The sequence below is a fragment of the Mustela lutreola genome, chromosome 11 (genome assembly GCF_030435805.1).
Source record: "Mustela lutreola isolate mMusLut2 chromosome 11, mMusLut2.pri, whole genome shotgun sequence".
NCBI classification, from domain to species: Eukaryota; Metazoa; Chordata; class Mammalia; order Carnivora; family Mustelidae; genus Mustela; species Mustela lutreola.
In genome coordinates, this window is record NC_081300.1 from 92,584,363 (window position 1) to 92,610,846 (window position 26,484).

General features: G+C 50.0%; 1 protein-coding gene across 8 annotated transcripts in view; it reads right to left on the bottom strand.

The window, feature by feature from the left end:
* Positions 1–26,484, bottom strand: part of RPH3A (rabphilin 3A) — a 100,177-nt gene that overhangs the window by 35,568 nt on the left and 38,125 nt on the right. For all 8 annotated transcript variants that reach the window (XM_059139441.1, XM_059139438.1, XM_059139437.1 and 5 more), the window contains 4 exons: positions 18,497–18,643; positions 4,638–4,767; positions 3,286–3,372; positions 2,395–2,560 (listed from right to left, as the gene is read on the bottom strand). In XM_059139441.1, the coding sequence (XP_058995424.1) occupies positions 2,395–2,560; positions 3,286–3,372; positions 4,638–4,767; positions 18,497–18,643 (530 nt within the window). The remainder of the gene's footprint in view (positions 1–2,394; positions 2,561–3,285; positions 3,373–4,637; positions 4,768–18,496; positions 18,644–26,484) is intronic.

The window sequence follows — 26,484 nt, forward strand, 5'->3', positions numbered from 1 at the left end:
TTGCTAGATATATTCCCAGAGAGGGACTGCCTGATCATGTGGGACGTACACTTTGAATTTTAATAAATTCTGCCATAACACTTTGCAAAAGCCTGGAGACGATTTATAGTCTTACCAACAGTTTGTAAAGTACCCATGTCCCCTACCTCCACCAGCACTGGATGTTACCACCAATAATTTTTCATGTGTCACTGTGCAATGCTGCTGATGTTTTCTTTCTAGTGATATGAATGGTTTGGGAGCTATTTGCTTTGTCCAGAGTTTATCTGATAAGCTCATTCATACTATCGATGTGTGTGTTTGTGTCTTTAACATTATACGATATTGGTTAATATTTACTAAGCACTACATTCTGCAAAGCACCTACCATCTAGTATCTCATTTAATCTTCACAGTAACCCAGTGAGTTATTAACCTCATTTCACAGACGAGGAGAGTCTCAGAAGGCTAGGTGACTCATAGAGCTAGAACTGAGATTCGGGTCATCCTGGTCTCAGATGTCCCAGATCTTGATGGTGAGGCTGTGCAGTCTTCCCAGTCTACAGCGGGGAAAGCTTAACCAGGAAGAAGGCTGTTGCGGAGATTAGACTGGGGGCTCCTTGGGGATGTGGTGTATGTTGAGAATTCAGTAATTCTCTGCAAGGAATAGACCTGGCTTGGGCCACATCGGGAAGAAAGCGTCTGGAGGATGTGTTTTGAGTGCCAAGCACTGTACAGGACCCCTTGAGAAGTCATCTTATGGGAGACCCAGTAGGACATTTCAGCTCGGAGACCTTCGACTACCACCTACCTTTCAGAAGCATTGCTGGCGGCACTGACCTCCAGAACTGACATTCAGACCAGATTTTATCACTTAGTGTTCACTGAGCTCATTACAAGGGCCTCGTCTGGTCAAGCCTACTGGTCTCCGGCAATTAAAACATGTTCGTATTAGAGTTGCTTTTTTCCTTCTTTTTTATTTTTTTACCTCTCCCTTTTATCATTCATTTTACTAATTAATAATATTACTTGGATAAGGATGATAATATCTATAGCCATGGTAATTTCCTTTTAGCAATTTCCCTTTTACTCATCTTTCACTTTTAATTAGTACAATTTCAGATACTCTACTGATGGTTGATAGGAGTCACAGGGACAAGGAGGTCCTTCCCAGCAAGTCCCACTCAGGCTCCAGTGTGTACCACGATGATGGGAGTCTCTCAGTTTCTAATTTTAATTTCCACCTCTGTGGTACCTCTAAATACTCCATCAGAGATGACAACGAAAGGTGTTGGCCGCCTGGTATTGCTGGAGAGCTCCCTGTGCGACCCTTTCCTTTTAAAAAGTTTTTATTTTAGGGGCACCTGGGTGGCTCAGTGGGTTAAAGCCTCTGCCTTCAGCTCAGGTCATGATCCCGGGGTCCTGGGATCGAGCCCCACATCGGGACCTCTGCTCAGCAGGAAGACTGAGTCCTTTCCTCTCTCTGCCTGCCTCTCTGCCTATCTCTGTCTGTCAAATAAATAAATAAAAGATTATTTTTAAATAATCTTTAAAAAAAAGTTTTTATTTTAATTTCACCATTGGACAAGAGTGTTACCATATTGCACTATACGATACGATAGTGCCGCTGTATCACACTTCACTATGCAGTGTTACATTCATCCCAGGTGTACAATATAGTGACTCAACACTTAGACACAAGACCCTGTGCTCATCATGACAAGTGCCCTCTTCCATCCCCGTCACTTCCTTCACCCATCCCCCACCGCTCCCCTCCAGTAGCCATCAGTGTGTTCTCTACAGTTAAGGGACTATATCTTGGTTTCTCTCCCTCCCTTTGCTCACTTGTGGCCTCTGGAATTCCACATATGAGTGAAATCATATGGTGCTCATCTTTCTCTGCCTGACTTAGCATTATACTCTCTAGCTCCATCCATGTTGTTGTAAACGGCATGATGTCATTCTTTTTCATGGCTGAGTAATATTCTATTGTGTATATTTCTATATTTATGGCTACCATGTCTTCTTTATTCATTCATCAATTGGTGGACACAGGCTGCTTCCCTATCTTGGCTACTGTAAACAATGCCACTATAAACATTGGGATGCTTGTACCCCTCTGAATTCGTGTTTTGTATTCTTTGGGTAAATACCCAGTAGTGCGACTGCTAGATTGTAGCGTAGCCCTATCTTTGACTTTTTGAGGAAGCTCCAACTGGTTTCCTGGGCTGCTTTCTTGAAAAGGGTTCTTCCTCTGAGCTGCGCAGAGGACAAAGGGGTCCTAAACCCAAGCCCTGAGGCTGGCTGTCCACCAGCTAGGTGGAAACACAAGACATGATGTCAGGACATGCTCCAGGTAGACCAGTTAGCCAAGATGTGTCCTTGGTCTTAAAAGGAGAAGTTGTTTTGTCTTACCTCGGCTCGGAACCCGGGCCGCATGCTTGGGCTCAGGTGTGACCTGCTCAGGAACAGCAGGTTCAGTGACAGGTTGCTGGGGCTTGGTCTTCTTTATGGGCATAGGCTGTGGGAGGACCTGTTTGGGGAAGCCCTTGAAGAACCATGCTCCGGATCGCTTCCACACCTAGGGGAAGACAGGATGAAGACACGGCGGCCAAGCACTAAGAGTACTGCTTCCACAAGTGCCAGTTTTTAACATTGCTCCCTGCAGGGGGCACCTGGGTAGCTCAGTGGGTTAAAGCCTCTGCCTTCCTCTCAGGTCATGATCTCAAGGTCCTTGTATGGAGCCCCGCATTGGGCTCTCTGCTCAGCAGGGAGTCTGCTTCCCTCTCTCTCTCTGCCTGCCTCTCTGCCTACTTGTGATCTCTGTCTGTCAAATAAATAAAAGCAATCTTTTTAAAAAAATACATTGTTCCCTGCCCACAGTACAGAGCCTGTCACAATTCCTATGTGACTCACACACTATCCCCCAAACACTCAGTAGCCGGGTCTAAGTATACCCATTTTCTTGATGGAGAAAGCTGAATGTCAGAAAGGTGAGGAACTGCCATAAGGTTACCCCACAAGAGAGTGGAAGGACCGTAAGTGGACTCCAAGCCTTCCACCTCTTAAATGTGTACACTCCCTACTTCTAGGAAGAGAAAAGTCAACGGAAGGGGGAGAAGAGAAATTCACTCAAACATCACTCTTCCGCCAGCGTTCACCGCTGAGCTGGCACCTCTGTACCAATCCCTTACCCGGTTCCCCAGCCCGCGGCTGCCACCCTGTTCCCCTGGTTACAGTGAGGAAGGGGGAGCTGGACTAACACGGAAGGGTGTCCCCAAAGTCAGACGGGACTAATGCACTCACCTCTCTCTGCTCCAGGCAGATTTGGCATAACCACACGGGATGCGGGCGGTTATTGGAGGTCTCCACTCCACACTTGGTGCAGACATTCTGGGGACAAAATATAGGCCAGAGCACACTCAGACATGCCAGGCTCTGTCTGAGCTGCCAGCGATCGGGGCGAAGGGCCTGGGAAGGGTGGCCGTTAAGCCCCATTCTCTCTTGATGGATGTCAAGAGCTTGAGCTCTCTCTCTCTCACCTCCCTCCCATGGCCAAGGCCAATTAGGATTCAAGTTCCAGTCTGAGTCTTGCTTTCCAACAACAAGAACTAGAGTCACTCTCCAGCCCTGGATGAGTAAATTCTCTTGAGTTCTTCAAGAGTCCCTGTGGGGTCCGAGTTTTCAGTGTCCACACAGGGGAGATCATGGACCTGGTTTTCCCAGTGGAGAGGCCCATATATTTGTTTGTTTATTAAATGGGTTCTTCTTTCTTTCCCCATGAATTGGACCTAACCTGGCTTGTGGTTGCAGGTTCAGCTCTCTGAGGAGAACAAAGTTATCCTTATAAAAGCTATGACTGTGTGATGGTTTGAACATTATATTTTGGCTGAGTTGCCTGGCAGTCAAGACAAAAAGGAAAACCCAATAGGTCATGAAGCTTTTGCTATCTCATGGACTACAGCCGGTAAGTGTTTTAACTTGGATAAACTTTCCCCGGTATTGCATTCTAAATGCTAAGGGGGACCCCAAGCAGGAGATGCCAAGTGACATCATGGATGTCCCCAGCTCAGGTGCTCCCCCCGCATCCCTCTCCTGGGAATCGGGCAGAACCAAGGGTAGTTGTATCGTGTCCTGGAACTCATGGGCCGAATCAAGGGCTGATAGCTTGAGGGGAAGGTGCAGGAGGAGGGAGCACAGAAGACTCCCCTTCAAGAAAAAAATGCTCAAGAAGCCCAATCAATGGCTCTAACTTGGCCGGAGAGGATCTTTCTAAGCCAGGGTAAGAGAGGTTGGGCCAACCCTCCATGTACACACGGTGTAGACACCTGCCTGGCACACTTTTGAGCCTGATACATAACTCGCTCAGCCACAACCAGGACACTTGGAGACTTAACCATAGCTCAAGTCCTAGTTCACCCTGGATGGAGCTGAGGTCCAAGGGGACAGAAGAGTCAGAGCATCTTCTCGGACAGGAACCAGAATCAGGGCTGCCTAGAAGATAGTCAGGCATGGGAGCACCTCCAAAGGAGTATATATGTTGGCAAACATGCTTCAGGATCCAAGTTCCATCCCCAAGACCCAGGGCTTGGCTGGAGCCCAGGTCTGGCCCCGTGCATGAGATGGGCGGGGAAGCAGGGAGAGAAGGGTGGCGGTACCTTCTTACAGTCCTCACACACCACACAGGCGGAGCCCAGCATCCCCAGCTGTTCTCCACACAGGATGCAGCGGTTCACCCCATCCCCGGCCACATTCTTCCTCATGTTCTCCAGACGGTCCACCAGGCGCCTGGAAGCAGATGCAGAGTCAGGAGGGCTCTACAGGACCAGGGACCACTGGCATCTCCCACGGTATCAAGCTGAGGTCTCCCTTCTCTGAGTCCTGGGTTCCTGAGTGTCTGATGGTCACTGCTGGACTCTTCCCCAAAATAAGGCACACGTAGGTGAAATTCTGATACGTGTTCAGACCACGGCAGATCCATGTCCCATATCGTCCATCTCTTCTATTGACCTCAGGCTAAGCACCTGATCTAGACTTTCTCTGTCTCCTGTCACCTCCTCCAGGGAAGCTGCCTTCTGAGCTCCAGCTCTGTTTATCTAATTGTCTCCCTGACGTCTTCACTTGGATGTCTTCATTGGCATCTCCAAGTTTACTTGCAGCTGCTCGTCATCGTGGGTCTTCTCTATCCCCATCCCTAGCACACCTGCTCCCCTTCCCGGGATGCAGCTGGACCCTGCCCCCACTCCCCCCATGGGCCGAATCCCACCCGTGGGCACCATGGGCATGAGAACTGCTGGGAGACAATTTGGGAATCACAGGCTCTAGAAGATCTCCGGCCGCCCTGCCTGGCAGCCACCTGCTGCAGACTCTCCCCACAGGCCCTCTTTGTTCCTGCCTTCCCCTCCGAGTGCTCTGACTCCCAGTGTTATAAATAGCAGCTTCTCCCTTTGTGCTTCATTCATCAGAGAGCCGCTCCGCCCCGGGAGGGGCCAAGAGCAGCCTGTAGGCCCCCAGAGCCTCCACTGTGACCCACATCAGACAGAGCTGCTTCGGGAGGCTGGATGTGCAGAGCCAGAGCGACCCTCTCCTTCTCCTCCTCCTCTTCCCTCTCTCGCCCTCCCTGTGCTCTCCCTAGAAACTGTTTCTATAGGATGACAGGCGGGGGCAGTCACCAGGCGCCAGCCCCAGCCTGAGGTCGCAGAACCTCCATCTAGAATGCCATTTGCTGGTGTTTACTGAGCACTTACTATGTGCCAGGTGCAGAGCGAAGCCCTTCCCCTGGATCTTCTGAATGAGTCCCTCCAGCAGCACACTACGCTGGGCACTATTCTTGTTCCTATTTTCCAAGTGGGAAACCTGAGGGGTTAAGGGATGTACACCAGTCTCACAGTGGGAGGTGGAGAAAGCTGGGATCCAGACCTAGGCACAGTCGGTCTGGAGTCCCTGTTCTTAACTGCAATTCCACCCAGCCACTCTGTGGCTCTGGAACAGAGCCACAGGCATCTTCTTCAGCGGTCTGATCTCCACTCTGCTCAACACCGCTTGTAGCCCCCGCACTAAGGGAGACCCTCAGTCATTGGTAAGCACCAAGTTACACACACGCAGTTACCCCGGCTGGTTCCGTCCCTCTGCCCGAGCTTGGGACGAGACACCCCGCAGCTGCCCCCAGCATTTTGTTTCCCTGAAGAGCCCTCAATGTAGGGTTGAGAAATCTGAAGTTTGGCCCTGGATTTTGCCTCTCTGGACTTGTTTCCTCATTTGTAAAAGAGAAGGTGTCGGGCTAAATCAGCGGTGGTCAAACTGTGCTTTATGGCACCCCAGGGTTCCTTGGTGAATTCATGATGACACTTTCCTCATACACATGTTCCTCTTTTACTATTTCTTCCTTTATCCACTGCCCTAGCCAGGAAATGGTGAGATTTTGTTTGTTCTTCTTACTCTGGCAGGGCAGGGCCCCCAGCACAGAGAGGGTGAGAGACTGGCCTGGGGCTGCTCAGCGAGGGTGAGCATCTAGTTCTCTGGGTCAGGAAATCATTGCTGCTTTCCATGAAACCCTTCTGGCTTCCCGCCTCAGGTCAAGCCTCAGGAAGACAGCCCAGACCAGATGACCCAATTCTAAACCACAGTGTGTTCTACTCAGGAGTCTCAGAGGCTTTCCTGCCTCTCTTGGAAAATCAAGGCCACAGACTCACTCACCATTTAAACCCACATTCTTAAGACTCTACCCAGATGCTTGTTTCTTGCACCGTTCACTCCTAAATGCCAAAAGGCCCCATGAACAGGCCTTATATGGGGAGAGTCTCATTAGCTCCTATCAGTACAGCAAATGGCACGGAAAAACAACAGATTTAAGATCATTATTCAGAGGTCTCAGCTCAGGAACCCTTGTTACTCATGAATTCGGCAGAGACAAATCAGGACAGAAACGCACGTGGGCTGGGACGAGCACACCTTCCTTCTCTGCTCCAAGATCTTTCCTGCAGCCCACTCGTGTGGATACGCTCCCTGCAGCCCCCGGTGCTAGGACCTCAGCATGGACAGCTGCCACTGCCAAAGGTCATAAACTTAGCATGGAAACGTTGCAGGAACCTAAATCGAAATTACGTCACGGAAGACCGCAGGTCACCGATGGGTCTTTATCCTGGTGATGAAACATTTTGGCTTCTTTATCCCAGAAGGAATGTGTGTTCTTACCAGTCTTGGCAGGAGCACCCTGTGTGCACCCCAAGGGATGCCGGCAACCCTCCGTGCATTCAAAAAGGATACGGAGGCATGGAGCCCCGCCTCCGACCTTGTCAGCTATGGGTCTGCAGATGCCCCCTGAGCAGCCCTTCGGGGAGCCATGCATGGGGGTGTGGAGGGGTGGGGGGATGCTCTCAAAATTGCATCTGCCTGGGGATCACATGGGGACAGCGCGCAGCATGGGGACAGTGAGTCTGCGGGATCCAGGCGGGGTCTGGGAATCTGAGTCTCAAGGCAGCTCCGTCTGTGATTCCTAGGCACACTGGGGAAGCACTGAAGGAAGAAAGGAAGCAGGAGGGCAAACCGCATGGGAGAATGTCCTCCTTATTATGCTAAAGGAGGAAAAAGACCCCCACCCCAAAACCCAGGATGTAGAACTGTAGTCAGGGTGCAAACTGGGGTTTGGAACACACGCAACGAATTTCATGACAAAAAAAAAAAAAAAAAAGGGAAATCAGAAAGGAAACACACCCAAATATTCACAGTGGGAATCACTGGGTGGTGGGATTATAAGTAACGTTTATTTCCTTTTTTTTTTTTTTTTTAATTTGCTTCTTTAATGCCTCTGTCTCCCTCCGTCCTCCAGCACCCGATTAGCTGGCCTCCCCATATGCTTCCTTAACCTCCCACCACGAACATGTGTTGCCTTTATTTTAGAAGAGAAAATGCATTTTTGAAGCTAGAGAGCTGGGAAGGCAGGGGTAAAAGACGTGGTTTGAATTCTACCTTCTCTCTCTCTCTCCAGTCAAAGACCTTAAAAAGCCTCTGTTCTCTGGGAGCCCTTTTCCCAGACTTTACTGTGAGGGGGTTAGACGAGGTGAAGCTCAAGTTTCCTCCCACGGGCACCAGTCAGGGAATCTCAGATCCTGAAGCTGAAACGCTGCGACTTCCCAGGGCGTCTTGAAACAGAAGGTCCCTCCATGTCGAAGACAAGGCCCTCTCTGCATCGGCGGCCTGTTCTGTTTGCCTGTCTAATGCCTCCACATTAAGAGCCCAATTAGCTGGACACCGTACGTGCCTGTCACTCTCTAGTTATGTCTTTACATGCCCGATTAACTTTACGACTACCACTCATGCCCTGCGTCCAGGAAACCCATCCATCACCAGGCTGGGTGCTTAAGGGGAGCTGCTGCTTACTCTGTGATGTTTCCCATTTCCCAGGACGCTTCCAGAAGCACCAGAAAGTCTATGTCTCCTCTTCTGGATCCCAGCAGACCAGCCCTGGAGGTGGCGGGAAGTGGATTCCTAACTTGGTCTGAACTTGCTATCCGAATGGAAGCAGATGGGCTACTCATTCATTCCGGTATTTATGGAGTGCTTACCATGTGCCAAGCAGACAATGAGGACCCAAGAGGGAGCAAAACAGGTGAGTCCCTGCTTGAGTGGAGCTGGCATTATAGAGAGGGGTTGGGCCTTACTGAATTCATCACACAGATCATCATAATCACACTCATAGTAAGCTCTCTGAAGGACAAGTATCAGTGGTCAGGAGAAGGCAGAAGAGGAGGGACAGGAACCATCAAGAAGGGACCTCGGAGGAAGCGACCATCGAGTTGAGATCTGAGCATAAAGAGGAGCTGACCCACTAAAGAGGGCAAGAAAAAGCACTTGGAAGAAGAGGAAACAGCATGTGCAAAGGCCCTGTGACACACTCAGCATGGCTCATGGGCTGGATGGAAGAAGATGAGGCTGGAGGGGTGGGCAGTGCCTGCTCCATGCTGGGTCTTGATGGGATAGTATCAAGAAGCTTTAGTAGAGGAGACTCAACATCCCCATTTTGAGACAACAAGTGGACATAAGAATGGAGCCCTTGAGACACTCAGCCATGAGAGTTTCAGATGCTGCAGTGGGTCCAGGCAGAAAGAGGCAGGTAAGTCCCCAGACTTTGTCTACATGTGGAGCTGGACCGGGTCTCTGGAAACCACAGGATTATCCCCTGTGGGTCTAACTCAGTACTGCTAAGAGTACAGTAGCAGGAGGGCCATGAAATCCCGTTGCCCAATAGCAGGCTCTGGGAAGCTGCCCAGTGTGTTAATTTCCTATTGCTGATGTAGCAAGTCAATGCAATCTTAATGGCTTAAAAGAACACGTATTTATCACCATCACGGTTCTGGAGACCAGATGTCTGACAGGGGTTTCACTGGGCTCAAGTCAAGGTGTTGGGAGGGCTGTATTCTTTCTCGAGGCTCTGGGAGCAAATCCATTCCTTTGCCTTTCCCAGTTTCTAGCAGCTGCCTGTAGTCCTTGGGTCATGACCCTTCCTCTATCTTCAAAGCCAGCAAGTGTAGCATTTTCCAATCTTGCTATGACTCTGACCCTCCTGCCTCCCTTTTATAGGGACCCATGTGATTACACTGGATCCACCGGATAATCATCCCATCCGAAGAGTCTTAATCCCATCAGCAAAGTCCCTTTTGCCATGGAAGGTAACAGATCTGTAGGTTTCCAGGGATTAAGGTGTGGACATCTAGGGTTGTGGGGCAGAGGGCCGTTATTCTGCCTACCACACCCACATTCCTGCCCCATCTGCCACCCAGGTCCCATGTCCACCTGACTGACATCTGAATCAAGACTTCTGCCTTCCTCTCCAGAGCAAGGTTTGGGCAAAATATCCCTATGCCTCACTGTGGATGTCAGACAAGCCAAACTTTGGGCTCTCAGGATCCTGAACACCTTCTCCAGGCACTCAGAGTCCCTACACACAGGTACACATACACACAGGCATGCACACACTTCCAGAATTTAGAAACAGGCAGTGATGCAAGGCTTGGGGTGCCAATTCCGGGGAGAGCTTGCCTGGGTCCCTATTTGGCTTTGCCATTTCCCCGCTCTGGGATCCCCCAAGAAAGTTACTTAACCTTTCTGAGCCTCTGTTTTTCATCTGTAAACCGGGGAAAACACAGTTCTGACCTCCTAGGGTTGTAGCCAAAATAAAGTAAGAGTGTTTTTGTAAAATGACTGGAACATGATAACTACTCAGTAATGGTTGCTACTAATTATTTCTTCTGGAAATTTGTGGCTTTTACAACTCCCTATACCCCAGGAAATCTGTCTTTTGAAAAAGCCTTTGAAGGAGCAGCGATGACTAGAAACAGACATGGATGGTCCGTATCGACACAGGTGAACACATTCATCCACGGGCATACCCCTAGAGGCACAGGTCCACGTGCATCTGTGAGTACACCCATGCACGCTCACAGACCTGTGAGCGATCATACCTACACGCAGAACGCGCCTTCTCATGCACAGGTCACAGAAAGCCTAGCCCCGTTTGACTGCCTTGTGTAGACAAGGACAGAAACCACATTGTGGGCTGACCCTTCCTGTTCCTAAAGCCCGGGTTCCCTCAACAGGTGCAAACTGGCCTCAGAAACATTCAGGCAGTTGCTTCTGCACTGGAGTGTCTCAAAGAATATTGAGAGAAGGCTGGTGGAGCTACGATTATGTGGGGAAATAGGCTTAATGTGGTGTGCTATGGAGACGAGGTACCCTGCCCATGAGGCATGATGGCTTTGCAGGCAAGTCCTCAGTCGGGGAAATGGCCGGGGCTGTGCCACTGCTGGGATGCGGCTGGAGCGGCCGCCTTTAGAGCAGCGGTGGGCTGTGATCACATGCGATTTGTAAAAATTGCACAAAGTGGGAGAGTGGATGTCATGTTGTCTCTCTCTCTCTGGCTCTCCCTCTGTTTTTTCTCTCTCTCACACACACCATCAATTCCAGATCGTGCAGCTTTTCCCCTCCCCCTAATTGCCCAGCGGGGGAGGATATTACTGTTAAGTTTATTAAACTTGGCGTTTTCTCATCAGATCCTCTGCTGTGAACGGGGATATGGCTGCTCCGAGGAGGGCCGGCCTGAGTCTCCATGGCCAAGGTCTCTCAGGAGCCTGTCCTTAAATGACTGAGCTGCTCTATCATGAAGCCGTTCGGCCGGCATGCGGGACGTGAGCATTTCAGACTCATTAATCCTCACTGTTGTTTATTGCTGTTGACACCTGGGGAGCTGTAGATCCTCATTTCTCTCCTTGATGGATTGGGGAATGGTATTCCTGCTCAGGCCTCAGCTCTTTGGGAAGAGGGTCACCTCAGCTCAGAGCTGGAGACAAGAGAGCCAAGACAGAAAGACTTCTGGAGGATTCAGCAGAGCTAAGGTAAGTCTGTCAATGCCAAGCAAGGAGCTGGGTCATTATAAACCCAGCGATAGTCGCGGTTACCAGGTGCTGTGCTAAGTATTCCGTATGTACTGTTTCTTTCTTTCTTTGAAGATTTTTTTGTTTATTTGAGAGGGTGGAAGGGTAGAGGGAGAGAAAGTCCCAAGCAGACTCCTCACCAGGTGCAGAGCCCGACGCCGGGCTCGATCCCATGACCCCCAAATCACGACTCAAGCCGAAACCAAGAGTCAGAAACCCAACCGACTGCGCCACCCAGGAGCCCTCCATGTGTTGTTTTCCTTAGGCCATCTACAACCTGTGAAAACAGCTCCATAATTCATCCCCATTTTACAGATGGGAAACCGAGGCACATAGGGTGTGCGAGGGGCAGAGATGGCGCCGGAGGTTAGGTCTGGCTGCCCAGATGTAGTTGCCCCCTGTAGAAGAATGAAGTCTTTGTTTCTCTGTAGTGTTTAGGGGTAGAGCTCCTTCTAATCCCTCCCCAAGCCTGGCCTGGAGCCGGGGGTGGGAGGAAGAGGGACGAGGGTCCCGGCCACGGAGAGACAGGAACTGTCCCGCTGAAGGAAGAAGTGTGTGAGACAGAACCGGTTAGCCTGGGTGAAGATCCAAGACACCCCTAAATCCCTTAACCCACTTGTCAATCTGCCTTCCCTCCATGCACCCCAGAAGGCAACAGGATAAAGTAGAGAGACAGATTCAAGTTCAAAACCCTGGTTTGGTCCTGTAAAAGCTGTGTGCCCCTGGGCAAGTGTCTGAACCTCACTGAGCTTCAGGTTTTTTCAGCCATATGGCAAGGACAACAATCTGTCTCTCAATGAGGACATTAAGGAGGTAAAAGGACATGTAACATATTTGGAAGGCCCTAGCACAGCGCTTGGCAAATAAATACTTGCTTTTCTACAGAACAGCAGAGTTAAGACTCTAGCCCTAGAGCCAGCCTGCCTGGGGTTATAATTCTCAGTTCTATTGCTTTTTAACTGTGTGACCCTGGGCAAGTTGCTTAACCTCTCTGTGCCTCAATTTCCTCATCTGTAAAATGGGAATGATGATAACATGGCCCCATGCATAGGATTGTTACAGAACTTACATAAAGGAATCTATATAAAGCTTCGAGCACAGGGCTGGCACGTGGAGCTTTGTAAGAGTGAGCTACTGTTTTATTTCCCTAGACGTGGAGCATGGTACCAGGAAAATTCTCAAGTCTGTTTTCTTCTCCCTTTAGTGAACCACTGACAAGAGGGCTAGAGCAGCAGTTCTCAGCAGGGAATGTGTGGTGATGGATGGAGACACCTGGGGTTGTCCTAGCTGGGTGGAAGTTTACTAGAGGCATCTAGTGGGCGGAGGCCAGGAACTCTGCTAAAAAATCACCTACAATGTCCAGAACAGTATACACCACAAAGAATGATCTGTCCTCAAATGCACATAGTATGATGGCTGAAAAACCCCAGGTTGGAAGGACTCGGAGACCCCATGGTCCAACTCCCCATTTTAGAGATAAGGTCCAGAAAGCGATGAGGTCAAAATGATTCAGTGAGAGGCTTAGGGTTTAGGATTCATTCAGCATGAACTATCCCTCCAACACCTATTCATTTGTTCTCCGTTTTATGCCAGACACTGGGCTACTTAAGGAATTGGGAAGACTTGCATGTTCATCTTGTAAAAACAGGCTGCATAAAGTATTGATGTGAGAGGACCCTTGAAACCAGTGATCCAATGCCTGGGGACACTGAGGTTCTATCCCTCAGTGATTCTTTCATAGGAGGGGTCAGAGCCCCCACACCCCCTGCCAAGTCTGGTGAAATCTATTATATTTCTTCTCAAAAAATATACACAGACACATGCACAAATGCTTACGAACCCCTGAATCCTACTTACACTTAGGACTCCAGGTCAAAAAAAAAAAAAGGCCAGAGTGTGTGTGTGGGGTCTTCCTTTTGAAAGAGGAGAGCATGGTCTGGCTTAATGTCAGCATATCAACCTAAATCAATGTACCAAGGTTACACATCTTATTACTCACTTCTCCCTCTGTCCACATTTTGGAAAAATTCTGTGCCAAAAGCATAGGAGATGATGGAACGGAGATGGGGAAGTGACAGAATCCCACAGAGTCCGTCAACCACAGGTCTCCCCATGTCTCTCTGCCTTCCTCCTCCATCACAGCGTCTGGACGCCAAGGTTAATGACAAATCCTAATTACTTTTGGGGGCCCATCTGTTGAGGGAAAATGACCTCAGATGGAAGCCACCCGGCTACCCGTCCCTTGGCACAGGCAGGATATGTGAGCCAATGCCTTTGAGAGGCTCTGGACAGAAAGAAATGTAAGGACGCAGAGGGGCCTGCCAGTTGGTAAAAACAAAACAAAAACCACCAACAGATTTTCCTAGGCAAATGTTTAACTGCAGAGCCAATACACTGAAAAGTCCAGTGGACACCCTACAGGTGTCTGTCCAACTCACAAACATCCTTCTCACCCTTGGCAGCCACGCCGATGTGACCTGGCACCCCTGGTATGAGAGATGGGTGACCTGATTGGACTTCCTTCCCTAGGTATGGGAGTGAGGCTATAAAAACCAAGTGGGGAGAAAAGAAACTTTCCTGAGGCTAGGCTGTGCTCCTGCCCCTTGGTCCCCTGAGATAGCTCCCAATCCTTATATGAAACTCGCCTTTTTGCTTAAGGTGGTAGAGTCTCCAAAGATGGCCACCATTAACGCCATCCTTCCCTGGGGGCCTAAGTCGTTCTTCCAGAAGGAGGAGGGACCTATTTCCCCTCTCAAGGAGAACGTGGAGGGGTGACGCCCCACCGGTTCCAGACCCAGCTGCTAAGAATCCTAGCACAGGATTTGCTCTCTTGGGATCCTGCTGTCATGTAAAGCTCAGGCCAGATTATGGAAAGGGCAGAGATCCCACGGAAAGGCTGGGGCACAAAGAGAGCACCAAAGCACAGACATAGGAGCTGAGCTTTTGTGGCCTTCCTAGTGCAGCCCGGCCACCAGCTGAATGCAGCCGAGTGACCCCAGCCCACGCCACATGGAGCAGAAAACCCACCCAGCAGAGCCCTGTCCAAGTGCTTAACCCACAGGATCATGAGACATCACAACTGCTGTTGCTTCGAGACCCTAAGTTCCAGGTGACTGTTATAGAACAGTTATAGAACAAGAGATGACTCAAGCAATCTCCCTGGAATTCATTTCCTTTCCTGCAAAGAGCATTCGGGGTGTGAAAAATAAACTCTGCTATCCCACTCAGCACCTCAATAAGGAATGTGGGGGCAAAAGGAGGCTGTTTAATGAGTTTCCCTGCTGGCCATCATCTCTCCCTGCGGGGATGCTGAAGAGAGCAGAGCTGGGTTGTAGGCTGAGCGGTGAAGCAAGGTTTGGACACCCCTCCCCTGCTTCCCACCATCCCCCTCCCCCACCCCACCCCCCAAACCCCACAGGACAGAAGCAAAGAGGCTTCCAGGAGAGATGTAGCTCTTGCCTGATGCTTGCCTGGGATTCCCTGGGGTGGCCAGCTCTAGCCAAAGCGCCCCAGGGAGGGAGGGCCTCCTGGGAGGCCTGATGGCAATTCTTCCCCAGGTCTCTGAGAGCCACGGGAACATGCAGTACCAGCAGATCTAGAGGTTCAAACCAGTGAATGAGAACTCGAAGAAACCACTAGGCCAGCCCACAAAGGGCTCCCACTTCTAGTCGCACAGTGTCCCCCTCACACCTGAGCTTATAAAATTTCCATGTTCCTCAGAGTCTAAGAACTTGGGGCCAGGATTTTAGGAAAGACACCTAAGAATTAAAAGCAAAATGCTGGAGGTCATCCAGACAGGACTGTATACCTTGGCTCTATGTGACCTCGGGCAAGCGACCTTGGGCCAATCACCTCTCTGACCCTGTTTCCTCACCTGAAAAAGGAGGACAAAGGTAGCACCTACTCAACAAGGTTGAGAGGAGCAGTTAAAGAGTTAATCTATAGGGAGTTTTAGATTCAGTGTTTGGCACATAGTAAATGCTCAGTAAATGGAACCTAGTATGATGATGATCATTTACATGTTGGCTTTCCCTCAGTTAATAGGAAAGAAACTTCCACATCACAGAGCTGGTGTGAACCCGAAAAGATTCTCAGATACATCTGCAATTTTAACAGTTAGAAGGAGCTCATTAGCTTTGAGAAGGCCAGCCAATGCATGGTCCTCCATCAGACACACCCAGCTATTCTCAGGATCCTCAGAATCAGCCTGACTTGCCTTATTAGATGGAGGGGAGCAGGTCTGAGGTCCCAAAGGGTCATTGACTGAGAGCCTCAGGTTCGGAAGTGGGAGCCCCGATTGCACCCCGTTTGAGCCTTGTTCTGTGTCTGATGTGTCATCTTGCTTTTATCTGACTTTGCTCTGATCTCTTCCCAGGGAAGCATGGAGGGAACAGGAATGAGGGCAGGTTTGAGATCGCAAGACACAAATTGGGCTTGCCTCTGGCAATGCTACCAGCAGGCACCGGCTGCTGGAACAGTACAGGAGGAGAGCCACAGCCAGAATCCCGCAGCACTGTCCTCCCCCACTCTGGCAGAAAGCATACCATCTCAGCAAAGGAACACTCTGTCATCAAAGGGCTTGGCCCCGGCCTCCCTGGAAGCCTCTCAAATTCCCCTTAGGGAAGCCAGGGCTGCTGGAATTCCAGGGCTTGCCAAACAGGAGTCTCGGGGCATAATTCTAGAATGGAGGCCTTGGTCAGGGTCAAAAACTGAGCTTCCTTAACAAATTCATCTTTAAAGGACCGCCTCCCTTTATGGAATGTGGGGTTATGCCAGGCACTACGATAACCCATTGCACCCTAATTAAACACTCACTAAGAGTTAGGTGCTAATGCTGTCCCCATTTTACAGATGAGGAAACTGAGGCACAGAGAGGTTAAAGTGGCTTACCTAAGGTCACATAGAGGGGATGTGGGGAGAGCTGGAATTTGAACCTAGGTATCTCTGACTCAGGGGCCCCAGGAATTAACCACTGTGCTAGAATATTCTACCACACCCTCAAGCTAATTGGGGCGATATGATAAGACACAGAGGACAAGGTAGGGAACCCATCTATCCTATTCTAGAAGGCTCAAGCTCTGCCCAGAGGGACTGCCATAACTTTTCCCCCAGAGGAAGCACACGTGCCTTGTTTGTACAACACGGCTGTACCCCCAGCCACAGTTGATTGGATGAGAGACAGCCCCTGACACAAGCCAGCCAATCAGAGCACCTTCCCTGGAAGCTGGCACCCGCTAGGTCACAGGACACATTATGTCTAAAGTAATTGGGGGCAGCACAGTCTGCCATGTTCACTCACTCGTTGAACAAATTATTTTTCAGCACCCCTACTATGTTGTAGGCTCTGAGAATTCACTAGTGAACCAAATAGGCATAAATAAATAAATAAATAAATGAACCCTCTACCTTCCGTCATCTTACAATCTGACAGGGAGATATACAATAGTCAAACTAATTATGCAAAATAGGAATGATGTTATCTGGTGGTAATTGCTATGGCAGAAAAGGCTGAGAGGAGTTTTGCTTTTAAGCTTTTACCCTTATTACCCGTATCCCTCACTTCAAAAGGCTGAGGTCCATTGTTGGGTGAAGTGAACACACACACACACACACACACACACTCACACACTCACTCACACTCACAGACCTCCTGCCTGCAGAACTCCCCACTCCTGGCATATCTTTTAAAAAGCGAAATAAGAATGCAAGCCCACAAGCACGCCCCTGCAGACCTACCCCTTCAGCAGCCTCCGGTGTAAGCAGACGGAGGGTGGAGGGTGATGCTGACACCGGCCGGAGCAGGTGTCCGTCATCTGTCAGCAGCAGTCCCCATCCCACCCTGGGTAAAATGATCTGCAGAGGCTCAGACCAAAGGCACCAACTTCCACTTTCCGCCCGAGATCCTCACTCACCCCAGCTGAGAGTGTGTGTGGAGAGCTAAAGGGGCACCTCAGTGCCCACACCAGTTGTAAGCCACTGGCAAAGGCCGCCCCAGGCAGATGGGGCCTGCGGAGGGGGCTGCGGAGGAGGGGGTCCATTTGAGATCCTGGTCTGGGAGGACCCTCCAGGGGCCTGGCATCCTGACCACTATGCCAAGAGCCCCCCCATATACACATATCCTCCTTTCACCCCTCTCCCCACCCCCATCCCCCCATTCCTCCCTTTGTAAGAGCACCCACATACTGCTCCCTCCCTAACCCTGGCCTTCCCCCATGATGCTGTCACTCTCTGACACACACGTCACATGGCCCCCTTATATCCCTTGCTTCTCTCTCATATGCATTTTGAAAAGCTCTGTCCTCCAAACTCTACTTTTTCCCTTCTTCTTTCCATTTATGAAAATGAAGTGTCCCTGGGGTCTGGGACGTGTATGTGCATCATTGCACTTACTGTTTACAACAGCCCTGTGAGATTGACTGGCGTGTCCCCCACTGGACCAGCACGTGAACAGGGGCTCAGAGAGGTGAGGCATCGTGCTGGGGAACCACAGCGGGCAAGCAGAGAGCTGGGATGAACCCCCCACCCCCCGCCGCCATTCTTGGAGTCCAGACCCACCAGGTTAACCTCTGCCGCCTCCCTCCCATGCTGTCTCCCCGTTTCAGGATCCGTTTCTGTTGTTCTCTTATATAAATTCATTGCGCATGCGCTGTTTGACATACCATCCCTAGACAGACACTCCGCTCCTTACCTCTCCCTTGGCTGTACATTCTGGCCTACCATGCTTCTAGAACATATTTCTATGTAGCTGGGATCGGCCCAGATGCCGTGTGCTCACAACCACAGACCCCCAAGCTCCAATGACAAGCTCCCACCACCCTTTCAGAGCTCCCCCTCTGTAAGGCACCCCCAGCCACGAAGCCCCCTCCCTAGCCAGTCCCCAGATCATCCTCTCTCCTTCCTGAGCTCTCCCACCTTGTGCCACAAGGATTCCAGTCCTGCCAGACGCCGGGTAGGGGGCAATGGTGGGGGAGAGGGGCAACATCCCGGGGCAGTCCGCCCCACCCCAGCGCACCCCTCAGCCGCACACTCTGCTGGCCCTCAGGCCTCCGGGGCGGCTCTCCACGTGGATGGGATGTGTCGGGCCTCACCCAATTCGCTCCTGCTCCATCTCTTCCATTTTCTCAGCTCGAGCGATGACTCTGTTGATGATTTCCTTCTCCTCATCTGTCAGCTCTTCCTGCTTCCTCTGTCTGTCGGGCTGACTGCTGGGATGGACGGACCAGCCTGCCTGGAGCCTGAAAGGTAATACAGGGAGGCGTGAGACCGCAGAGGTGCCCAGCAGGAAGCAGGCAGCGGTGGTTAGGCTCTGCTCCCTGGGGTCTGGAAAACCTCAATTCAAATCCCCACAGGGAAACTCACTGGCTGGGAGACGAGCCTCAGTTTGCTCATCTATACAATGGGACACACTTTCCTCCCTCACAGGGTTTTTAGGAGTTTATTTCTACTAAGCACTTAGTACGTGGTAGACACTCTGTGAGCAGCGTCTGCAGGATGCTCCTAAGAACCGAGAGAGTAAGGGTGTTCTCAGGAGAAGAATCCAGAATAGGATACTCTCTACAGCTGGAGCAGAAACAATTCTGGGAGGGTGGTCAGAGGCCCGGGGTCCCAGGTTGAGCCAGCTCCTGCCTGGCACAGATGTTCTGTTTGGGCTACAATTTATTTCTTCTATAAATTGGAACTAATTGCCAACTGGATTTACAAAAAGCTCTTCATTTCACATCAACATCCAGATTTCCAGCCTCAAAATCTCCTGTAGCATTTTGCGTTCCAAAATGTACTTTTCTTGGCCCTTTTAAAAATTTTTTTAAAGCCAACACCGACACAGCATCCATTGGGTGCCCACATGACCTCATGTCATCTTCACATGATCTCTACAGGGCAGGGGTTGTTCCTGTCTGTTTACTGGTGAGGAGACCCGAATATGGAGAAAAGAGACCACTTGCCCACAGTCACATGGCTGGAAAGTGGCAGAGTGGAATTCTGAGCTAGGCAGGCTGCTCACTTAACCTCTACAGTACGGAGGGAACCCAAAGTCCTCCCCACACAGCCCCGGTGGGGGCACAGTGGATCAAAGGCTGCCGGGTGGTGGGCTGATGCTGTGGTCTATGGCAAATTATAATCATCTCTGCTAATAAGATGGTCCCTGCCCCATGACACTGAGGCACACCCCATGAGTGGAGTGCAAGGTTAAATACCACTAGAAATGCTTGTCCCTGCAAGGGAAAAAAAAACCAGTAAGTAGGAATCCTCTGAAGCCAGCACTCCATTAGCTGTCAGCCTCTATTATTTCCACTGCTCTAATCACATCAGCAGGCATGAAATTGCCTTTTGACACTCAAAGTTGGAAATTAAAAGCCCCATCTTTCTCCCTCTCTTTGGCTTCTCTTCCATTCTCCCACCATCAGCTGATTGGTTCTGAAGAGCGGAGGAACCCAAAAGCAAAGAGAGACAGATGTCTAGGGGCAGACCTTACTCTGAGAAAGGGAAGGAAGGTGTGGCCTGTGGAAATTCCTCATGGAAATACACCTTGTGTTGCAGCAAGGGCCTCTGGGGATGAGCAATTGTGAAATTGCTCAGACCACGCCGCTCAAACCCTCCCAGGGCTTCTCACTGATTTAGAACAACACCCAGAACTTCATGGCTATAGTGGGAACATGACATCGTGTATATGATAAACATCACTGAATGGTGTAATTTAAACGGTTAATGTTATGTTACTGTGTGAATTCTACCTTAATGTTCTAAAAGATTTTTCCCATCTGCTAAATCCTACCTGATCTGTCCTTAACCTGCCTCTCCGTCCTTATGGCCATTGCTTTCCCTTATCTCTACAGTCAGCTGCACTGGCCTCTCTGCTCACTTCTGAACACTGAACCCTTGTTCTCGCCTCAGGGCCTTTGCACTTGCTGTTCGCCCTGCCGGAAAAACTTATTTCCATGGACCTTTCCAGGGCCAGCTCCTTCTCATTACTGAGGCCTCAGCTCAAACAGCACCTTCTCAGAGAGGCCTTCCTTGGTCTCCCTCCGCCCAGATTTACTTTCCCCATGGCACCCATCATTAACTGAAATTACTTTTGGAAAAATTTTTGTTGTTTACCTATTTAGTAGATCTCTCCACACACCACCACCCTCCCCCACCCCGCCCAGCCCAACAATGTTGCTTCCAGGAGGGCAGGGGCCTTGTCTGGCTCTGGACCAGTTGTATTTAGAATTGTGTCTGAAAGCCCAGAAGAATTTTGAATAAGACATGGTCCCTTGTGGCCCAAAGAGGTGTTAAATGTCTAATCAAAAGTGTGACCCACTGGGAGACCCAAGCAGTGGAACCTGGTCTGTCTAGGGGACCAAGGACAGCTCCCTAGGGAGTGACAGCCACGTGAAGACCTCGTGATGGGTCTACTGTGATGTCGGCGAAGCTTATATTTGAGACCATTTGGTTGCACAGCCAGCTTCTCAGACCCCAAGAAGGGCATTAGCGATGGCTGAGTGGTTGAAAAATTTGCAAAAGCAAGGTATTTTTGTCTTTGTTATCTTAAAGAGGGCCTCTTCACTGATATAAACTTCAGACCCCACAGCAGAGCTAGGGCTCCTGCGGAGACCCCAGAGCTCAGCTGAAATCCACAAGGGCATGGCAGAGGAAGAGACAGGCCTGGCAGAGGAAACAAATGGTCTTTGCAAAGACCTGGAGTTGAGAAGGCAGGAGGAATGCCCGAGGAGGTGAAGAGCCATGTGGTAGTCTGCCTGCAAGATTGTCCCCTAGGACCACTGCCTCCTGGTATTTACACTAACTCCCGGCTGGTCCTGTGTGGCCAGCAAAATACAGTGGGCGTGGCAGTGTGTGATTTCCAAGGCTGGGTCATAAGAGACACTGCGGCCTCTGCCTTGCTGTCTTGGGTCATTTGATCAGAGAGAAGCCAGGTGCCATGTCACGAGGATGTGTAAACATCCTGGTGGAGAAGCCCACATGCAAGGGATCGGAGGCCCCCCAGTCACAGCCAGTGCCAACTCGACTTCTACATGATGCTCCAGCCCCTGGTGAGCCCTGGGATGCCTGCAGCCCAGCGGGCATGTGACTACAGCTGCACGAAGAGCCCTGTGCCAGAAGCACCCTGAGGCCACCCTCAAAGGCCCACCAACAGAAACTGTGAGATGTGACAAGTGGTTTCTGTTGTCTTGAGCCACTACGTTGGAGGTGATTTGGTGTGTAGCATTAAATAACTGGAAAAACCCAGCTGGAGGACAGAGACAGAGGGGTATAAAGACCCATCTACAGTGTCAGTATACAATTTCCATTGCTGCATTGCTGAGTTGTTACAAACTCAGGGGCTTAAAAAACACACATGCACTATCTCATGGTTTCCATGTCTGTCCAGGCATGGCTCAGCTGGGTCCTCTGCTTGGCGTCTCATGAGGCTGCAGTGTGGTGTTGGCTGGGCTGTGTTCTCATCTGGAGGCTTGACTGGGGAAGAATCTGCTTCCAGGCACATTCAGGTTGTTGGAAGCTTCCTTGCAGCTCCCTAGACTGAGGGCCTAGCTTTTTGTTAGCTACAGTCAAGAGGCCACCCCTGGGTCCTGGAGGCAATCTGCAATTCCTAACCTGGTAGGATTCTCCAGCTTCATCCTGTGGGCTGCTTGCTTCAAAAATGCCCAGTGAATCTAGCTTCTATCAACTGAGAGTCTTATATAATGTAACGTAATCATGAGAGGGACATTGGGTCTCTTTGCTGTATTCTGTAGGTTAGAAACAGGTCCCAGGTCCCCAGACTCAAGGTGAGGGGTTACACAAAGTCATGAATACCAGAGGTGGAGACCATTGGCTGTCTGCCTTACTTGAATGCTCCCCACAACAGAGACCTCACTCTCTTTTAAGGAGTCTCTGATGTTGTGTTAGAAAGATCTCCTTACGGCGTGCTAACATCCCTTCATCTGCTGCTTCTTCCCATTATTTTTAAAGGACACACTGGACTGCCACATAAGAAAGAGCAGTCATCCTCCCCAAAGAGCCTTAGTCACAACCTGATTCGGCCACCTCCCCATATCCCTCTGGCCTCCCACGGAAATTGGTGTCTCAATTGTCCCTATTCTTCCCTCCTTTGTCCCCATTTTTTTCCTTCCTCCTCTTCTGATCCCTTTCTGTTTACTTCCTGCCTTTACAAAGCATCTCAGTGACCAAAACAGAGCATAGGTGAGATGCTGGGCTGTGTACCCAGTGAAAACCCATGAAGACATGTTCCTGCAGCTCACGGTCTGGTCATAGACAGGAACTTGATGTGAGACCGATTCCTCTCACCCCAGCCCACAGCTTGCTGGGGTCCATGGGCACAGGAAACGGGTGCTGCTGGACATACATGGCTCCAGAAACATAAGCAGGGATGGGGGTCCCTGACAGGGCCCACCTGAGACTTTTTTGCCTCCATCTGCAGACAAGCAGAAGGTCTGCTGGAGGCTGCCAGCATCTCTCCAAACCCTTCTCCCATTCTCGGCTCCAAAACATGCAGTTGACAAACAGCTCATTCGGTGTTTGAAAATGTCACCAACTGGTCTCCGTGGGGGACTCACAAGCCTCCTGTGGATTTTCATGTTTTAATTCCAAAAGCAAAAGAGGGAAATGAGATGGTGTTTCAAACCAAAGCCTTTGCTCTCAAGGGAGACACTGGGTCTGTCTGGGTCTCCCCATGATATGCTGGGGAGCACTGTGAACATGGGACCTTTGAGAATGCTCCCATGACAGGACAGTGGCTCCCTTGCCAAGGGCCTCTGGGCAGGGGATTGTAGCTCCACATCCTGAAGGCCAGAATCTAGTGTTGGAAACTTATCCAAGGCCAAAGCTAGAGACCCAAGTGCTGCTTCTTTGAACAAGTTACTCACAGCCTTGTATCCAAGCCAGAAAATATCCAAAGGGCCACTGCCAGCCAACATGAACCCTTGCTGACTGGGTGGAGTTCAAGGTCGTAATCCTGGGTCAGCTGCATATAAGCAGGCTATACATAGGGGCTCTGCACTGCTCTGAATATCAGTTTCTGGATCTATTAAAATGGGAATGATATAATTTCTGTTTCCTGTAGGGACCCTAAGAGGTTCCTCTGGACCCTTAAAGGCCATATGAGGGGAGACCTGGCTCACTGGCTGAGACAGGGAAGAGAAGAGCCCAGCCTGTCTCCGCTCTGATCCACATATTTAAGACAATCTTTCCTGGAGAAATGAATGATTGCTGCCCCCTGGTCCTCCCAAACTGTCCTCAGCAGTTCCCTGGAGAGATCTCAAGGGCTACAGAGGAGTGGGGGAGAGAGGGACAGAGTAGGCAGTTGACCTGGCCCTCCATCCTTACTCAGCTGGGCTCTCCAAACAGAATCTCATGGAAGAAGAAGAAGGAGGAGGAGGAGGAGGAAGAGAAGAAGGGGGGAGGGGGAGAGGGAGGGGGAGGAGGAGGGAAAGGAAGAGGAGAGGAGAAGAAGAAAGAAGAAAAAGAAAAAAATTTTTTAAAGAACTGAATATTTAATAAAGCATGAAATAGGGTTTGTTGCATTGATGACCTCAATACTTCACCCTCCCAAACATCCATGCTCTTTACCATGTGAATTTCAACTCACTCTCATCAAACAGTTCGTCTATTTCCCTGCCAGTGAATCCTTCCCAGACTTACAACTTGTTGCAGCCAATTAAATGCAGGGGAGTGATGTTGTGCCCCTCTGCTGAAGCTGAGCCTGTGCAAGGCTCCTGAGGTTCTGCTTCCTCCCTTACACCTCTGCCGTGAGCACGGCAAGCCCAGGACAGAGTGCTGGAGGATGAGAAGCATGTGGCACAGAGCTGAGCCATTGCAGCCAGGGCTGTCCTAGATCAGCCAACCCTCTGATGCATAAGCAAGCCGAGGCAAGACCAGCGGGGCCACCAGCCAAGCCCAGAACCCTGGGAATAAATAACTATGGTTCTATGCTTCTCAGTCTGAAGATGGCTTGTCACACAGCAAAAGCTAACGGATACACTCTCCACTATGGCGACCGCACACTAAAGTAAAGCCTGTTAGAGCCACTCTATTTATTTTATGGTCTGGTTTTATTTGAAATGACCAGTTGCATGAATGTCACTATCCTGTGTTGAGTGCTTTCAGCCACTAAAGGCGCTCCTCTCATCTGTCTTATATATTTAGCTTCTGAATGACGTTTATTCAAAGAAAGAGTTTCACTGCTAACAGAAAGTTTGAAGATCACTGCAGCTGACCGGCTCATTTTCCCGCTGACTGATGCTCCAAGGAGACCAGGGACTTGCTGAGTAACACGTGTGACACAGAAACTCAAGAAACTGGCATCCTGGCATGCCTCATTGGCCACCTGAATGCACCTGCCCAGGTGAGTCTGGAGAAGGTCCGAAGGAGCTCTCGCCCCACAGTCAATACCCACGGCCCCCAAGGCAGGGAAGGAAACCTGTCCTGACTCTTGGTGGCAGCTCCTGAGTGACACCTGTCACTCCCTAAAATCCTGCCAAGACCAAACTCCCTCCTCCCTTTGGCCTCCCCCCTCCATTCTTCATTTCGCACACACAATAGTCACATAATAAATACCCACCAGATGTCTCTATTAATAAATTATAATTCCCCAAAAGAGTGGGATGATGGAAGGGCTGTCGGGGCACAAAGGCTCTGAAGCATTAAGTAGCAGCGGTGTGTAGAAAATTAATCCTTTTTCTTTCCTTTCTTCTGCTCCACCCCCTTTCCCCCCAGGATGCCAATAGAGGCAGGTGTCAGCAGGAAGTCACTTTCCAGCTCAGTGAATGAGGTTTTAATGAATCCGGGAGGAAAGGATGGGGAAGGAGAGGCTGCTTCACCACAGAACAGTTTACATACGCCCTGCTGGCATAAAGGCCCTATTGGATGAAATTTACCCCTAGCAGACTAAAGAGGGTGCGGAAGGGATGCTGTGGCTCCCCCACCCCCTTTAGAATGCTAAAGGGGATCTCAGGGCTCCTGCTAATCTTTTAAGTCAGACTGAGATCTATTCACTGCCTCTAAATTTCCACACTACCTCTCTTATTTGGACTTTGCACGTGCTGTTCCCCTACCTGGAACTCTTCTATCTCTTCTCCATCTTGCTCCCCTGCAACCTGGTCTCAGTTTACATGTCACTTCTTCTAGGAACTCTCCCATCATGACTGCCAAGTCTGGGCTGGGTGCCTCTCCTTGTGTTCCCATGGCCCACGGTGATTCTGCTATTGTATCTCCTTGCACGCTTGTGTATTTGTTGCCGACTGGCCATTTATTTGTTGGTAGAACCCACAAGATGCGTACTCTGGCTATCGCTGTATCCCTGGGGCTTAGCACAGTGTCTGGTACTTGGTAGGCACTTGGTGAGTATTTGTTAATGAAGGGAGGGAGGGAAAGAGAATGAACATACACCCTACCTTTGGACTTTCAGCCCTCAGGGAGCCTCCAAGAGCCTTGGCACCCTCTGGAGTCCAGAATTTCTCTCTCTGGGGATGTCCGTATTTATGACCTGACAATGTCTCAGCATCTCTCCCTGGATGTCTGAATAATATACTCACGACATTCATAAAAAGCTGATCTCATCTGGCCAGGGTCTTACCAGCCAACGACAGAAACTGCAGAACATTCAAATGGTCTTTAGTGATCAGCTTGTCCAAAGCCCGCAATGGACAGATAGGGAGGGAGGGTTGGAGTTGGGGAAAGAATTTCCGTGGTTCACCTAGTTAAATGTTTATCAGCATTAAGAAAACATTTAAGGATTCTGGGCCTGATGATGTGGTCACTTGGGTCCAAAAAAGCTGAAATTATGCCAGTGCTGGATATATACATATATATGTGTATATATATACTATCCAGATGTATGGTATCTACAGGTATAAATATAATATATATATATTACAATGCAAGGTATATATACAACGTGTGTGTGTGTGTGCATGGGTTTGCATATGTGTAAACACACCATGTATATATAGACAAAGGTCAGGAAAGATTGTAGTTCATACATCTCTCTGACTTTGCTTGGTGGTTTCCAGTTTACAAAGCTTTCCTGTACGGCTCATTTGATCCGACCCGCAGAGGGAAGAGGAGCAGGGTAATCAGA